The sequence below is a fragment of the Triplophysa rosa genome, linkage group LG8, assembly GCF_024868665.1.
Source record: "Triplophysa rosa linkage group LG8, Trosa_1v2, whole genome shotgun sequence".
Taxonomy (NCBI): domain Eukaryota; kingdom Metazoa; phylum Chordata; class Actinopteri; order Cypriniformes; family Nemacheilidae; genus Triplophysa; species Triplophysa rosa.
Window position 1 is genome coordinate 687,688 of NC_079897.1, and position 18,933 is coordinate 706,620.

Sequence of the window (18,933 nt, forward strand, 5' to 3'; positions counted from 1 at the left end):
CCATGTTTTCTATTGTCCAAGAGGTATTCATCTTCACAAACTATAGGTCATGAAATCATCAAAGGGTTAAGTATTGATATCCGAGGACTGTTTTATCAAATGAATGGAACAGCAACATAAGCAGATTAAAATCATAACAGTTCTTTATCATGATTCCAGACGGGCTCACAGATCTTCTTGAATTATCCATGACAATTCTCCACAACATGACATCCATTTGCACTTTTAGTCGGCAAAAGCAATAACAAATTTTGTCACAGCACTAAATAATGATATATTCTCCTTTATATATCATATTCTCGAGCTCTCAAACAGCGTGTTAGAATCACATCAGCGTTTCGTGTCAGAGGACTTGTGTTTCTCATGATTTCAGGCTTGTTGTCATTTCTGGAGCTTTTATGTTTGAAATGGCGTGTGTGTGAACGTGAACAGACTCAATTATGAGCTCATGTTGACTTTGAGTCAATGAAGTGAGACTCAACACACGAGCAGAACCTTAAATAAATGAACTCCACCAATCAAACGTCTCGTACACATCTATACCATGAACATTACGGCAATAATGCACAATTCATTTCACGCTGTGTTGGATTTTATTTTGCACAGTTTGATTTATAAGAAGCGTATGTGTGTTCGTAGACTTGAAGGAAAAACAATGGCAACAATATGACAAAATGTTTCATGCTCCCAATCTTTACTTAATAATGTAATATTTGGAAATATAAATGTGTGTTACTATGAGAAGCAGATAAACTCACTTGCTCTTTCCTTTATAAACCGTAGCGTAGGATCCCTCTCCAAGCTTTTCCAACTTCTCATATGAATCCGCCTTTCCAAACTTTGGGCTCGTGGGCTGTAACAAAGAGATGAACATTTCTTACTCCATGACATTTATTATTTTTAGAAACTGTTTTATTCAATAAAATAATGAATGCTTTATCTTTGTATTCATATTTGAATAATGCTTAGAAACTGGAACATATTCCCATGATTATCTGAACATAACCAAATGAAACTGCAAATACATCTGAAGTGTTTTTTTCCAGCAGGTTTCTGTCAGTGATGTCTCTTTATTAGGCGGATTGTCATCATCAGACCATTTATTAAAAACACATTTCACCCGCAGGCAGCTGTGCTGCTATAGAAACACATGTGTTGGTCAGGAGCAGATGTGAGGTCAGAGGTCAGATACGGGATTTACACAGAATCAACATTCTCCTGCGCTCGTCATCAGTCACAGCGAGATGATATTTATATTTCATTTTTCAATTATTTCCTCATATACAGTGAAAGAGTAAGAAAAGCTGTGATGTTTCTCTGAGTAGCAGCGCTTTTACAGCCGGCTAACGAGAACTCTTTAAACTGCGTGTCTGTATAAAAGGTGTTTTATTGTGTATGAACTGACTTTGAGGACCGCGCACTTGGAATTACTTGCGATAGCGCGTCTGCAGACAGCGTCACATTGCCTGAAGTATCTTTGGCTGCGTCTGAAATGGCACACTGTGACAGTTCGTTCTGAATGTGAATAAGTATCTACCTATCGGTCGTTAAAACACTACTTTCTATATAGTATGAGTGGGAGTATTATTATTTCTGGGACATACTGTATCCTCCATGTTTTATGGTCATGTGACCCATATGTTCTTTGACCTATGATGTATTCACAACAACCTAAACTTGAGTGTTTATAAAAACATCATTTAGACACGAGAAATTCATTTATTGGCACTTACATTAAAAACGGACTTCCGCCTTAAAGTTTTCCGCTGTATTTATTTGATTTACTTTTGAAATTTGACCGTTGCTCAGCTCCCGTGGCATCATGGGATAGAGAAGTGTCCATCCGAATCTCGGCGGAAGTAGTGGACCATCCGGGTATTTCAGGGTATAAAGGATCACAGGACAAAGCGCTTGGCATTCATGTTCGAGTGTTTAGTGGTTTTTTTTCATTTAGTGTTTTGGAATGTCGCAGGAACATAAGTTTGGCCTTATTGTTGGGAAAACTGATCTCCGTGTTCTCCATGAAACCGGTGCGCCCGTCTTTATGAAGAAGGGCATGATATGGCAGAGACACGGAAAACGAAGGAAAAACTGAGGCGAGTTATGTTAATGGTCTATATTGTTGTGGTGTTTTGCCTGGTTATGCTGCTGATGATACTCAACTTTATATTTCCTCGAAGCCTCATGAAACACAGCAGTTCCATCGAATAATGGAATGCATAGTCGATATAAAAAACTGGATGAGTAACAACTTTTTATTACTGAACTCGGACAAAACGGAAGTGTTACTTATTGGACCGAAAACTGCTATAAGTAACAACCAAGAATACTGTTTAACTATTGACGGATGTTCCATAAAACCCTCGTCGTCAGCAAAGAATCTTGGCGTTCTATTCGATAGTAATCTGTCATTTGAGAGCCACGTCGCCAACACCTGTAAAATTGCGTTTTTCCATCTTAAGAATATATCTAAACTACGTCATATGCTGTCAATCGCAGATGCAGAGAAGTTAATTCATGCATTCATGACATCAAGACTAGATTACTGTAATGCACTGTTAGGTGGTTGCCCTGCAGGCTTATTACAAAAACTCCAATTGGTCCAAAACGCGGCAGCTCGAGTTCTTACACGTACAAAAAAGTATGAACATATTAGCCCGGTTCTGTCAACCTTGCACTGGTTACCTATAAAGCATCGCGTTAACTTTAAAATCTTGCTTATTACCTATAAAGCCTTACATGGTTTAGCTCCTCAGTACTTGAATGAACTCCTTTTGTATTACAGTCCTTCACGTGCATTACGCTCTCAGGCGTCCTGTCAGTTGGTAATACCTAGAATTTCAAAATCAAGTGCAGGTGGTAGATCCTTTTCCTATCTAGCGCCTAAACTTTGGAATAGTCTTCCCTGCACTGTCCGGGAGGCAGACACACTCTGTCAGTTTAAATCTAGACTAAAGACGCATCTTTTTAATCTTGCATACACTACTCTTCCATAATATAAATCTTCAGAGGGTTTAGGCTGCATTAGTTAGATCAACCGGAACCAAAAACACAACTGATGTACTTGTTGCATCAAAGAGTACAGAACAGTACTCTACTCTCAGCCAGTCTTGTCTCATTGTTCCAAGGTTACCACAGCGAGCAGGATGCAGTTCATGGCCTGACCTGATGGTAGAGCGGAGAATGGGAAGTGGGGACCTGACAAGAGCTGAGATGATAGAGCTGGATAAAGAAGGACGCGGTCTCTTGACATGTCTTCACCACAAAATTTCAAATGCTATTAGATTATTAATGATAATCTTAAACTATAATTTATTTTATTATTAAGTTTATTTATTTTATTTAGCCTTGTTGTGCAAGTTCTCTGGAGCTTGTGCAGAGGCAGCAGCTTTTGCCAGAGGGGAACTGGAATCCCCTGGTTGGGCCTGGGTTCTCCTGAGGTTTTTTTTCTCGATTAGAGTTTTGGGTTCCTCGCCACCGTTTGCATACTGTTTTTGCACTATCTGCCTGACCGGGGGGGCTGCTTTAGAATCTTAAAGTTTTACTTAATTAATATTGCATATAGGAATTTATTATCTGTTATATTTGACCTGTGCTTCTCTCTCCTTTATCCTAAATGTGTGCTCTCACTGAGCGTGTGTGTGTGTGCGTACTTGTCTGTGTACGTACGTGTGTGTGTGTGTGTGTGTGTGTGTCTGTGTGTGTGTGTGTTGGTGCGTGTGCGTGTTGTGTGTGTGGAGTGTTTTGTGTGTGGGTGTGTCTGTCTTCTGTGTTTTCAACCTTTTCTTGTTTTTGCAGGTACAACTTTGATTGTTTTGCTTGTAGTCAATGTGTCTCATGTACAGCTGCTTTGTAACAATGAAAATTGTAAAAGCGCTATATAAATAAAGTTGAGTTGAGAGTATTAGGTTTGCAGGACACAGAATTATAATCATGGTAAACATTAACCATTGCTTACTGTTATTCACCAACATGCCAGGACTGCTTATTCACTTTTGGGTGGGGCGGTGGGGGAGAATACTTGTGGTGCAATAGCTTCCCATTCCCAGATAACTTCTCATAATATTTACACTTAATGCTTTGTTAGACCTGTGCTGAAGCTGTTTAAATGTGTGCCAGTAGTAGTCAAATGGTTGTCTCAGGTGGAATTGTATTTGCCTAGGGCTGCAGCTATCAGATTCTTTTACTAATCAGTATTCTACTGATTTTTCCATCGTTAATCAGGTATTCGGATAATAAGTACTTTTTCTTTATTAAAAAGCAATACTAAATATACAAGAGAAAATAAGACAGGTCTCTTAAAATGAGAAACAACTAATTTGTTTCCTTTTTAGAAACAATTAAAAGTTTTATTGCTGAAATTGCATACATTAATATCTGTGAAAACTAAACCCATTTAGTACATTCCTGCCATATTACATTCAAAATGCAATATAATACAAATATATAAATAAGAAACATGAATAAAAATAGAAATAGAAAATAATTTCAAAGGTAAACAACTAACTTCAGCTTATGCTATGATGCATTTAGTTTATCATAAATTAGTTTGTTTCTTTTTTACTATTAAATAGTAATATATAGCCTATGACTTTTATTTTGGCAGGTTGTTGGAAGACGCTTATTTTTTAGTATGTCTGTTTCTTCACTCAAACAATAACATGTTCGTGAAATAAACTCTCAGAGCAACTCTGGAGGTGAAGTTCATGTGTTCATGTCCTCATTCAGCGCAGACGCAGACAAATTCATGAGCATCACGCGTGTAGCACGTTAAACTGTGCAGTTCATTCACTCAGACGTGCAGAACAGACAGATGACATGTGTAAATAACAGGATTCGGCATCCACAAGTCCGCATCTAGTTTGATGGACTCNATGAATAAAAATAGAAAGAATAATTTCAAAGGAAACAACTAACTTCAGCTTATGCATGATGCATTTAGTTATATAAATTAGTTTTAGTTTCTTTTTTTACTATTAAATAGTAATATATAGCCTATGACTTTTATTTTGGCAGGTTGTCGGAAGACGCTTATTTTTTAGTATGTCTGTTTCTTCACTCAAACAATAACATGTTCGTGAAATAAACTCTCAGAGCAACTCTGGAGATGAAGTTCATGTGTTCATGTCCTCATTCAGCGCAGACGCAGACAAATTTAATGCAGCCGGAAAACAAGTTTCACTCGCAAAATAGACTAAAACTAAGTAAAATAGCAGTTCACCATTTCAATAAGCTATCAGTTATTTATCAGCATGAGAAACACGTGTGAGCGTGTGAACAGACTCAAATGCGTGTGTCTCGCGGTGAATGCGTGAGACTTGAGTTTAGCGGGCTGTGCGTCAGTAATAACGGTCCGTGGGGAAACGCAGTGCTCCGTGTGTACTGTAGTTAAATGGATTAAACGAGGCTGATTTTTTGCATTCGAATTACTCAAGTTACTCGAGGAATCGTTTCGGCCCTAATTATTTCCACTGATATATTTTAAGTGCTTCAATTTGCTGTATTTTATTTATTAGTTTATTTACAATTTATTTTACATTCTTGTTTTAAAATATTGCTACCATTGAATTTTGTTCAATGAATTTATTTTTTATAAATTTATGAATTTAATTTATCATAAGAAAATACTCACATTATAGGCTATTTTTGCTGTCTGATCCCGAGAAAAAAAGGTTTCGTTATGTGTCCGTAGGCCTTTTATTTTTTGCACTAATATTTTAGTTTGCTGTTTTGGTTCGTTTGCCTACAACTGCATTCTTCCAAATATCTTTCTCTGTGTTCATCAGAACAAAGAAATGTATACAGATTGAGGGTGAGTAAATGAAGACAGTTTATTTCAGTTATAAGTCATGTTTATTTTTGGGTGAACTGTTGCTTTAAGGAACGCTGTCACTTGAAAAGCTCCTTCCTAAAACAATAACTAAACTGAGTCTCACACATTCTTCTCTCCGTGGAAGTTCATCATTTCTGGTGTTCATGTTTCACTGTCAATCTAAGCTCATACAACTGATAATCAAACTACATGAACATAAGGTTACTACTATACTTTTACCACAATAAAACAATGTTTTCTTTATTCTACTTAAAATCCACTGTACTGTATCTACTGTATAAACTATAGTATATATACTGTAACTATATACTCTATATTATAGATCAACCACTACAATCAGAAATGCAACGAAAGCACTTAAAAGAACAACAGAAATTGCGTCAGGGTTTTTTCCTGAAACTGCACTTCTTCAGTAATGGTGTTTGTAAGCTGAGACCGATGGGCTACATGGAGTCACTCATTGAAATTGGCACAAAAGATCACCGGACGCTTCCCGGATAACCGTCTGTAACCGCAAACCCTTTTATCATCAACACCAGACATCTCCTAGCAACCAGCCATCACCGCACATCCGAGGTGCTGCACTATTTCAGATGTCACAAACGTTACCCTAGCGGGGATTTTATTATCCTGATAGGGTGAGTGAGGTGTGAGGAGTGCAAGGGCTCTGTGGAGAACAGGTGGGATAATGAGACGGGTATTAAAGAAAAGAGGTCATACTCGCTCTCACAGATCATTCGTTCTGGCCTTACGCTCATTCATTTTTCAAATGTGCTTCTGAACAAACCCTTCACCTTCTCTCACAGGTAAAACGTGTGTAGTGTTAAAGACGTGCTACACAACTACACGTGTTGAAATAAAACCAGTCGGTGGATTTCCCAAAGTTTGGTTTGGTCTTAAGCCTTAAGTCACGTAGAGTCATGCCATAGACAACAACAGAGAGAAAGCGTTATTTCTAAAAGCACAAAGTCTTCCGATAACAGAACAGACCGATATTTAACAAATAAACAAACAAACTGTGGAACTAAAACCTTGCACCAACTATCACCAAAAACACAGATTTAGAAATCAATCATCAACAAAATGAGCTTATCGCTATCGTGACTCAAGCAAAAGTTTCCATTTGCTCTCCATTTTATTGAATTGATGTACGGGAGAAATAATTGAGATATTAAAGAGATTTGCTCACTGAAGCAACAATCACATGTTTGAAAATACTAAATAATATGGCCTAATAATAATAAAAAACACGTTTCCAAAATTGGAATATAACGTGAATGAAATGATTATAGGTATTACTAAACTGTGAAGAATGAAAAGCAATACATTTACAATTAAAGAACAACTATGAAGAAAGAAACCTTTGCGCTTATCTTGAAGTGAAGAACTGACCAGACAAAACCCAGCAGATTTCTCAGAAGTCAATAAATGGTCCGCTCATGAGCGCAGATGAGATGAAAGCGAGAATAAACACATGGGACTTACAGAACTGGGGCTGGAGTGACGGCGGAGTTTAGGAGACTCTTTCCCAGCGGAGGAACTTTTGGAGTTGATACAGGCATTATTCTCCGAGTGAACGCGCTTCACCTGACTCGCCGGTTTCTCAAAGGGATCGAAGCCGCTCTGCGTCCGCTGTACTCGTACCTTTCTGTCTTCAGGGATTGTGTCCAGGGGCTTGATGACCGAGTCGGATCCCTGGCAGCTGCGAGTGGACATCTTTGTGACACATATCTGACGGAAGGTAAAGGAGAGAGAGTCTCAGACTAAATAAATCAGTAACTTCTAGATCTTAACGTCCATGAAACCCTGCTTTAGACACAAAGTATTGCTTTCAGAGAATATACATCTATTTTGGGTTTATTTCTTTAAGCCCAATGACGAACTTTCTCTGTTTTCAACGTTAACAAAAAACATATGTGATGCAGTTCATTTTTTCAACCTCAGACATTTATATTTGTTCATGATAAACACATTTTTTTCACCTGCATCATAGATTTGTTTCTTTTATAGTACTTTTTACAAAAAGGAAACAACTTCTTATTATAAACGTGATTTAAGAGGGTAATGACCTGTTAACAGTGAACATAACTCATATATGCCGTGACATTTGTAATTGGAATAAACTAAACATCTGCAATTTATTTTAATATACGTTTTACGGCTAATGATTAAAAAAAACGAATAATACTGTGTATCCACCAGACCGTGAACACTGACTAAGTCATTAAAAAGTGAACATCGTACAAGGCTTAAGCATAAATCTAAGGAGAACTGCACGACAGCAAAACAATGTTCTACAACTTTACACAATTTAGCTTGAAGAAAATGTAGGTTGTTTACAGGTGTTTTAGATTATTTTACAGCTAAACAAGACGTCAAAACACTGATGATGAATGACGTTAGCTGTGGAAAAAACTCTAAACCTCATTCACACACATGCACCAACACTTTCCTTCAAAGTGAATTCCTGCACACACACACGTTGATGAAACTTTCATCTGTTCAAACACGGTCGATCATCACCAGCACCTTCATTACAGCCCACCGTACATCACACACACACACTCATGAATGAATGAAAACAGCTGGTGCCTACCGGCCACTCCATTGCTGTGGGGACGGTCAGCGTGCACAAAGAGCTCAGCGAGCGTGTCGTGTTGGTCACGGCCCCCTCGCATTAAACATTTACTGAGAGAGCGGAGGAACTCCAGCACAACTCTTGAACCGCCTCTCTCTCATTACCATAATATACAGTGTCACCTTACTGCAAAACAGATGCTAACCCGAGACGAGGATTCCCCGTTACTGAAGAAAACGAAATGATCCTGATCAAGTAAATACACTCTCAGAGTCTTATCAAAGAGAAACAAGTTCATTCACAGCCAGGAAAGAGTTCTGACATGCAGAAGCAGAGAAGTCGCCTCTCAGAATCTTTGTTTATATCATGACACTGAACACCACAAACTTCTCTATCGGCTCTAAAGACAGACTTCACAAATGACACACGGTACATACTGACCTTATAGGGTTAACAGCTTTCATAAGATGGTTAAGAAACTCATCTCATTATGATTGCATCATCAATATTAAAGGGACAGTTCACTCGGAAATGAACATTCTGTCATTATTTACTCGAGTTTCTTCTTCTATATTCAACAGAAGATATTTTGAAGAATGTTGCAACACTGAAGCCCATTGACTTCCGTTATATGAACACAAAACCACTGAGACATTTCTCAAAATATCTTCTTTTGTGTTCCACCAAAGATAGACTAAATAATAAATGATGACAGAATTGTAGATTTTTGTGATTTTCAGACAGCGGCTGATTCACCTCTGAAACCACAGCCATCCCACATCATTCTCCTCCTCTCAGACAGACTCCGCCCACACTGCTGTCAGTGGTGAATAAGATGTAAATGTTCGTCTGGTTTATTGTTCCAGCTCTGCTCGAGACACAATGAGCTCTAATTGAGCCTCAATCACTGTCAGTTGTTTATGAGCTTAAAGACGCGTGTCAAGATCACTTCCATCATCAGATTTGTCAAGTAAAATCGCAGATGGTGCAGCGCACAGAACATCACAGCAGACGCACAACTGCATGGCGAGAGAATGTAAAAAATGACTCCTTTATGATGTGGATCTGATAACATTAGACTGACACGGAGCATTATGGGATGGAGAAAGATTTGCTCATATAGTTCATGCATGTGATTTTACTTCTGCTAAGCGATCGGTCCTTTTCACTTAGAGTACAATAATAAACAAGCTCGGAATATATCCAAATCTGTTAATAATAGAACAACAGTAAAATGTGATTTTTCATTTTTAAAACAGGATCTGCATTATCATGGGCTTAAAAACGATTTAGAGACAATAAAAACACTTTGTGAATAAAAACCACTCTGTTCCTGGTAAAGAACTGGAAAACTAATCTTCATCACATATCTTCTCTGTTGCTTAAAAATATTAGACCACTATCAAAGTTTGATCAAATGTTTAATTTTCCAATAAAAGATGATTTGTCACATCTAATTCCCCCCTAAAGAACGCCGGTCCAGAAGCACTTCCTGTTTCAGTTTTTTTACATTACACAAATGCCACCAGCAGAAAATTTACAACCGAGTAGAAATGTCAAAGGAATGTTTTCAAGACTTAATTATACATGTGAAATTAAAAAAGAAAGAAAGAGCTGAAACATGAAGTGCCTCTGGACAAGCGCTGATGACATCTTCTAAAATGGTCTTTCTAAAGTCCTGCGAGACTCAGAGAACAGACTCTTATTACTTTACCACTTAAAAAACCTTAGCAACCATATCAACAGCTTGACAACCACATCACCACAGTGAGGTCCACATACACAAACACTTTTCACATCTATCCACAAAGTACACATACCAATACCATAAAACATCTTTTACGCTCCTTACATACATACATTCAATATTTTTCAGACCTGACCATGAAGCCCAATGCATCATAATCATAAGAAACAGCATTATAATAAACTGTGTAGAAGCAGAACCATCCGTTTGAGAATCGCAGTATTCATTCATCAGACACTCATTGATATATTAATGATGTCTGTTTATTCTAAATGATAGGTAGCAGGGGAAACTATTAGCCCGATCCCAGGACAGAAATAACATTTACCTTACAGTTTACACAGCGAGAGATTTACAGCATCTTACACAACATACTCTATATTTCATATATTTCAAAGAGCTTAATGGAAACCACAAGAACGAGCTCCATTAAACCCAAACGTCCTGTCTGCTGTCTGAGCTCCACTTATTTCTCACAATAACAAACAAAACACAAAGACTGCTTTCTCTTCCTAAGCTCTACGTGACATTTCCAACAGGACTACATAGTAAAATGTGCTCAACTCTAAAGAATATACAAGACCCCCGAAAAGCATCTGGACACAAAAATTAGGGATGCACCGAAATGAAAATTCTTGGCCGAAGCCGAATAAAAATGAAACACTTGGCTGAAGGCCGACATGGCTTTTTGTATTTCTTCTATTTATTTAGCCAATTTATTCACTATTTCATAAACTGATTGGTCAAAATGTGCTTTTTAAATGTTGTCTTGCTTTTCAACATAAGAAAATATAACTTAAAATAAAATTGAGCAAAACAAGTGTGGGCTAAATTACTGTGCTCTTCACAAAACATTTCATCGTGTGATCGTATCGCATCACACGTCTTTTTTTTTGCTATTTTCGGCCGAATATTTTCTGTTGATGAACATTCGGTGCATCCCTGACAAAAAAAAATGGGTCACACTTTATTTTACAGTGCCCGTGTTACAGTGTAATTATACATTTAATTACTGAGTAATAAAAATTAACTACATGTACAGTACTTACTATAGGGTTAGGATTAGGGTTTGGTTCAGGGTTATTTACATGTAATTATGCATAATATATAGTAAATACTAAGTAAATACATGTAACAAGTGTAACAAGGACACCATAAAATAAAGTGTTACCAAAAAATGATCATTGCATTAGTTATTAAAATGTTAAAATCTTATGTCTTTTACTTTGTTGGCACAAGAATTACATTAAACAGAATTAAAATTTAAGTAAGAAAATAATTTAAAATTTAATTAAAAATAAGTCAGAAAGTTTTTGTGGGTGTCAAATGTTTAAAAAACCATGCTGTTGATGGCGTGTTTACTCTGAATACGTTAACATGGTCAACGATATTACGATATCGACACGATTAAAACAATACTCTGATTAAGAATGTACCATGTAAACAGAGCTTTTTGAGGACCTTAATCCGTCTAAAGTCATAATCGTAGTAAACACAAATCGTGTGGAGAATTCCTATTTTAGTCGCATTATCGAAGGGCAGCATAGACATGTACACATCTTAATCGCATTATTACCGGCGTGTAGGACTTTTCGCGGCACTTTGCAACAGTATACACACACGGCAGCGGTCAACCGGTTGACGGCAAACAAAAGAGCATGGCTTCAAAGTTTGTTTTCCGAAAAGGAAACGAGGATAATGTTAACAATTCTTAAAGAAATTGATATTATGAAGTGCGTTGTTGGCCGTGAGAGCAGGAATGGCGTTCTGGAGGGAACGTTGGATAGTGTCGCGTGGGGACGTAAAATGACGCATGCCGTATAATCGATCTTTGTACTGGGAACATGAACGGTATATTCTTAAAGCAACTCATGTAAAAACCTTAATCACAAAATTGTTTATTCAGAATAAGGCAAATAATTAGATTGCTGATGTCCATGGAAACGCAGTCAGTGTCAGACGCCTGTGAAAACTGACAACAGTTGCTTTACAGCCTCAGAAAACTGATATTTTGATATCTAATAAAATAACATTCACACATGTGACTGAAGTGAACCAGTACTGTTTTGCTGACACGATGGATTTTTCATGAAGCACATGCCAAGCTGTCATTTATTTCAACAGAAAACATTGTAATGTGAAAAAGTCTTGTATTGAAGTGTGATGTACGGCGATGTTGTTTGTCACGTCAGAACTTGTAGCCGTCGGCATAGTGCAGGGACGGCTGTCAGGAACATTACTCCAAAACGGATGATATTGACTCCAGCAAAAGGCCAAAACACCTACAGCTGAGAAACAATCCATCACAGTCTGTTCACTGGAATACATTCAAACAATACTTCTATAACAAACATTACCGCCAGACAAACCAAACAACACGTACAGACGTTTGATCAATGTTGGGGACACAGCACAGCCAATATTTGATTTATGTCTCTCAATGTTTACTGTGTGTTTTTTTCTGAAATGGCCTAAAAGCTATGATTTCTTTTTTAAATTAGAGGAACTAAACACTAGGGCTGGGTATTGATTCTGATGTTCCGATTCGATTCCGATTCACAAGCTCTCGATTCGATTCGATTCTCGATTCGAGTCAATGATTACCCAGATAGAAAGCAACCATTGAATCAATGTTAAAAATAGTTGATTTGTCAATGTTAATTGCATTGAATCAATATCACTTTTGCACCTGCAATTAATGTAGACATTTTTTAGAAGTTTAAACAAATCACCATTATTGTGATCAGGCAACTCTTTTACCACTTTCAATGTTTACAGTAGTGCTTTAATAAGAACACTTATACATTGACAGAGAAAGAGATGTTTCGAAAAGTTTACTTTTAAACATGACCAGTTAAAGAAAACCTAACATTAAAATACAAGAGTTAATATAATGGTGATTTGTTGAAATTTCAACATTTTTTCAACATAAATTGCAGGTGCAAAAGTGATATTGATTCAACGCGATTAACATTGACAAATTAACAATTTTTTAACATTGATTCAATGGTTGCTTGCTATCTGGGTATAGATTTAATACAAATCCAATAGATATTTCTAAAAAAGATCAGTACATATCACATTACAATGGTGAATTAAAAAATGAAACGAAGAGCCACAAACCTGTATATTAAACTTTAAAACACTTGGGTATATTGAAACAGAACACAGTTATTTTAAATGTAAGATGCAGTATAACAAACAAAATTTCACAAAAATAGCTGTAAATAGAGGCTGCAATCATGTGAACCGCTGCCTTTTATATGAAGGTGATGTTAAATTCGATGACACACCCCCCGCATCCCATGTTAATGAAGCAATGAATGAAGGATACTCCCTGTTGTAACATCCACCCGTTGTAAAAAGAAAAGTGACATCTGGTGGATAGTAGTAGCAATAACATTCACGTTAATGAATGTTCAGTGCTTGCGTAAATATGAAAGAAAAAAAATCGATTCACAGCTTTTGAGAATCGATATTGAATTGATCTGTTTAAAAAAACGATTAATCGATTTTTTGCCCAGCCCTACTAAACACGTAATTTGCACTTGTCCGTGGTTGAGTATACTTTGGAAGCTGTGCAACGCATGTCAGAATCAGAAAGAGCTATATTGCCAAGTGTGTTTGCACATACAAGGAATTTGTTTTGGTGACAGAAGCATCCAGAACACAGAAACAGCAACAACAGTACACAGAGACCATAACAAAATAGAATACAGTACACAGAGGATTTAAATAAGGGCCTATGGGTATAGAAAAATGAAGAAATACAATACAATAAACATAAGAATAAATAAACATAAGAAAGAATGAAGAAGAATTACAAAATAAGAATCAACTATTGTAGTACAAGGTATGTGCTATATACAGCAGAATGAAATATAATTGACAGAAAAAGTTGTATATAAAATAGATAGTGTATTATCTGGAGGATATAATTATTATTAATTATTAATTGGTGGGTAAAAATCATTGAACTGTTCAAGAGGTAGATGGCCTGAGGGAAGAAGCTGTTTTCATGTCACGATGTTTTACTTTTGGTATCGTCTGATGCCAATTTGGCAGACATTGGCCAAGCTCTCATATCCAAACAATAAATGAATCATCGGACAGTGAAGGACTGAGTCTCACACAATATGAGAGAGGCATTTCTAAGACGACGGAACTGTGTTATTAAAAGAAGAAGATTGAGTTTGACATACAATATTGCTTGAAAAACCATTAGTTCTTGTGATGTTTCACTACACTACTCAAACTAGTATGCATACTGTGAACAGTAGCACAGTTTAATTGTACTGTGTGCAAATAACGTCCACATGACCTAGATAAAGTGCCAAAATGTAAAGTACAGTATACTGCAAAAGACACTAATGACAATGCTTGAGCTTCAGCTTTCCTGTAGCTCAGTGGTTAGAGCTGGCACTACTCAACTCAACTCAACTTTATTTATATAGCGCTTTTACAATTTTCATTGTTACAAAGCAGCTGTACATGAGACATATTGACCATAAGCAAAATAATTAAAGTTGTACCTGCAAAAACAAGAAAAGGTTGAAACACAGAAGACAGACATACCCACATACAAAACACTCCACACACACAATATGCACACGTACTAACACACATAGACATAGAGACACACACACACACACACACACACACACACACACACGGACTACACATGGCACTAACGACGCCAAGGTCGTGGGTTGGATCCCAGGGGATTGCACATACTTAGAAACAACATGTATAGGATAATGCAATGTAAGCAGGGCTCTAGAGTGCGACCAATTTGGTCGCACATGCAACCTTATTTCTCAATGGTGCGACTAAGAAAAATCTGAGGTCGCACCGGTGCGACCAGCCGTTCGAGGGAGAAAAAAAGTCTCCGCGACTCTGAAAGTCTCCCTGTGATTCAACAACAGACACATTAGGCCCATATCGTGGTCTAAACCAATCAGAGATAGTGAAGGGCGGGCCCCCCTCTGATTGGCCGTGGTCCAGATTTTCATGTACGTGTGTATACCAGAGGTCGCGTTAAATGAAAATTCTCTGTTATTGACAGATTTTTTTTACTAGTGACGGGAAAATCTGAAGGCCGTCCGTCCGTCCGTCATTTTGACGGATTACAATGAGGGCAATTTGTAACTCCCCGTTTCCCTTCATTAGAGCGTGATATGCTCGTGAAGGGACGTGCGTGTTTTCACCTGTCATTGTTACTGACTAGACATATGATGCGATCTGAGAAAACCCGTCGGATGTCGCGCAGAGACGCAGGAAAGACAGTTCTGCATTACGAGCTGCATTAAACAAGTCTCTTAGATTTACATTTAAGAATTTGACATGAAAATGATGTTATGTTAGATATAAAGTAATTAAAAGATTTAAAATGATTTATAACAGAACATTTAGAGCAGAGGGGTGTTCTATTTGCCCTGCACAACCAACCAGCCCCCCAACCCCATCCAAAAACTGCTGATTCATAAACGTAATGCATTCAATACAGAAAAGTATTAGTTTAATAAAGTACAGCCAAATGCGTTACCCCTCAGTACAGCATTGTCCTTGACAAATCCAGTGATGTCACTTCCTGTGATTAAAGAGAGTGCAACACATCAATATTACACAATAAAGAACAAGATGCTGTCCGGTATTAATGACAAAATTGGCAGGATTCCTCCGGCCGGCTGTTAGGATCCCTATAAACTCTCTGCTGTATTTACAATCTTCACATGGATCACATATCATATCACCATCACGTCTGTTTACATTAAACAGGCACAACACTAAATATACATTCCGATCAAATCTATGAATAGTGTAACAGTAATGATGTTGAGTGAGCTGCAGGTTGAATGTCTTCTCTTGAATAAACAAAGTTAAGGATTAAACACAGAACAGCACAGCTGAAGTCATTAAATCTTAATGATATGATATTATAAACTGTACAATTACAGCCGCTGAAGGGTGTCAGTATTTAACCAACAGTGCTTTAATAAACCTCTTGAACTCAAGCGGATTTCCAGGAGACACTAAAAAAAAGAATGTGGACAAATTCTGTTGATCTCCAGCTGGAGCCGAAGCGCTCACGTGGATTATAAGAGTCATTTTCATTCTGAGATCTTGAGGGCCTTTTGAAAGTGGTTAACAACCGACTTCATGAACTATAGATTGTTAACGGTAGAAGACATTTGCTTAGGAAAGAGACGCAATGGTCAACATCAGTTTACTAATGAGTAGATTTACATAAAACATTGAACAAACAGAGACGCAAAAGAGATGTTTAGTCCCTTGTGTAATGAATTATGCAAATATCTAATGTTATCAGCCATCTTTAATATGACTGGATCTGGTCACGACGTGACCTCACTTCTGCTATGACCTCATCACAAAGCATACAGAATACACATTAAACACACGGTCATCATACGACAAATCAAAATCACAAGCTGCCTAAAAGACCCACATCAAGTCCATGATGATGTGGTTTATGCTAGTTTGGAGCTGGTGGTCTTTCTTGCTGTATCAAACATGTAGGGGCGGTTTCCCGGACAGGGGTTAGCTTAAACCAGGACTAGGCCTTAGTTAAATTAGGACATTTAAGTCGTTTTTACAAACATGACTAAACAAAGGCACTGATGTATTTTAGGATATGTCACTGCTAACTGTTTTCAGTTTAGACCGCTCTAACATTTATTTTAGTCTTAATGTTTGCAGGACTTATCTAAAGACAAAGCTAAACTAATAATCACTTCAATGTTTTGTAGTTTTAGGGCTCAAAGAATTCACTAACCCCACCCATTTTACAAACCTATTGTTTTAAGGTTTTAGAAAATACATTTGTTTTCTAAACATTCTGCTAAATAAATTTTGGGTAGTACACTTCACAATATTGTCGCATTCATTAACATTAATGGATTAGCTAACAATGAGTAATCTAGTTTTCCAGCATTAATTCATCTTTGTTAATGAAAGTTATTAAAGGAATATCCCAAGAAGCAGTAGGTTACAGTGCATTTTATAACAGCTAAGGGAGTTGTGGCACGACGCGAAGCGGAGTCATTAAAACCCCCTCAGCTGTTATAAAATGCACTGTAACCCACTACTTCACGGGGCTTATTGCTTTTATAAGACGGTTATTCCATATGCATAGCAAGGTTTCATAAAATCAAGTAAATAAAATGATATTTAGGCTATGTAATGCGGCGGTCAGCCGTTATAAATCGGGGTATTTTATAACGGCTTAGAACTCGGCTCAACCAATCAGAATCAAGGACCAGAACTGACCGTTTTATGAAGTGCATTAACTAATGTTAACTAATACAACTTTTGATTTTGAACATACAGTATTAGTACATGTTGAAATGAACATGAACCAAGATCAAATTCATGCTGTAGAAGTAGTGTTCATTGTTAGTTAATGATAGCCTCTGTAACTAATGTTAACAAATACAACCCTATTGTAAAGTGTTACCCAAATATACAATTGTATTAGGTTTAGAGGCAACACTATCTAGAAATGATATAATACTCCAGACAGATTTCGGTATTTATAAACACACTTTTGCTGTGATGTACATGATCATCAGGCATTCTGAGACAATTCACATCACATAAAATTCTCTTACTGTTGAGTCATTGGGTTGCTAAGAGCGGCTACAAATCTTACTGTATGTGTGAATGTTATTCGACATTACCCAGAGTGCATTGTGCTGATGTTATAGTTGATGTAGAGTGCGTTAGTGACACATATCAGTGCTCATCGGCTGACCGTTCCCTTATCCACACCGACTCTAATCCTCACCGCTCATCCTGATCAAGCTGACGATATGACTCGTCACCGGAGGAGATGAGAGAGTGGCTTGCTTCCTCTTCCTCCATCATCTCTTTCCCCCACCCCGGGAACCAGAAGTCATCACATCACCACTCAAACACGTCACGACAAACAGCCGTTCAAAACAAAATCAGAGCTGACGAAATGCACGTCACGCCACAGATGCAAGACGTGTGTCTTCTGTCCATATCTATGTACCCCACTCCCCGGGCCGCTTCAAGTACCACCATGATTCTCCGTTCCGGACATGACAGGACGTCAAAGACCATGTACAAGCCGAATGCATGTTTGTATGCGTGCATTTTCTGCATCATAACACAGCATTAAGCATGTGACTGCAGCATCTGGAGAGCGTTTCTGCTTATCCTCGGAGCATGCACTGCACCGCCGGGAAAGCTGGGATGAGAGAGAGAGAGCGAGACAGGGGGAAGCAGAAGGGGGAATGAGAATCAACGCTCGCCGCGCTGTCCTCTTACCTTATCGCAGTCACTGTGTGCAGGAACAGCTCACCTGTGCGCCTCTCGCGTGCAGCCGAAACGCATGCAGGCCAGCCGAACGCGCTCAAAACATCTCTGGCTTGGAAGTCTGGAAGTCCGGAGAGCGTACTAAAACAAAAGGGATGGACAAAGCCGGGGGAGAATCTTTCAGAGTGACGCATGCAGCTTCCCTGTGACGCAGCTGATGTGCAGCATGCGTGTTTCAGGTTGTCTGTGACATTAGTGTTGTGAGGTGTTACGCCGCGTGGACCCCACAGCCTAGGGACTCATGTGAGAAAAGAGACGGGCTGTTAGCTGCGACCCCCCGTGAGATGAGATGGTGTAATCCGGAGGAGGTTGAGGAAGCAAGAGACGGTTGTGCTTGCAGCAGCCGCGCAGCCCATGCGTGCTGGATAGAGCTCTCTCTCTCTCTCTCTCTCTCTCTCTCTCTCTCTCTCTCTCTCT

The 18,933-nt window shown here is 38.1% G+C and overlaps 1 protein-coding gene across 1 annotated transcript in view; it reads right to left on the reverse strand.

The window, feature by feature from the left end:
• The window catches only part of cdk14 (cyclin dependent kinase 14), a 106,895-nt gene that overhangs the window by 63,969 nt on the left and 23,993 nt on the right, over positions 1-18,933 (reverse strand). Inside the window, exons 3-4 of the mRNA XM_057339860.1 lie at positions 7,319-7,564; positions 759-853 (exon numbers count right to left, since the gene is read on the reverse strand). Coding sequence (XP_057195843.1) covers positions 759-853; positions 7,319-7,564 — 341 coding nt within the window. The remainder of the gene's footprint in view (positions 1-758; positions 854-7,318; positions 7,565-18,933) is intronic.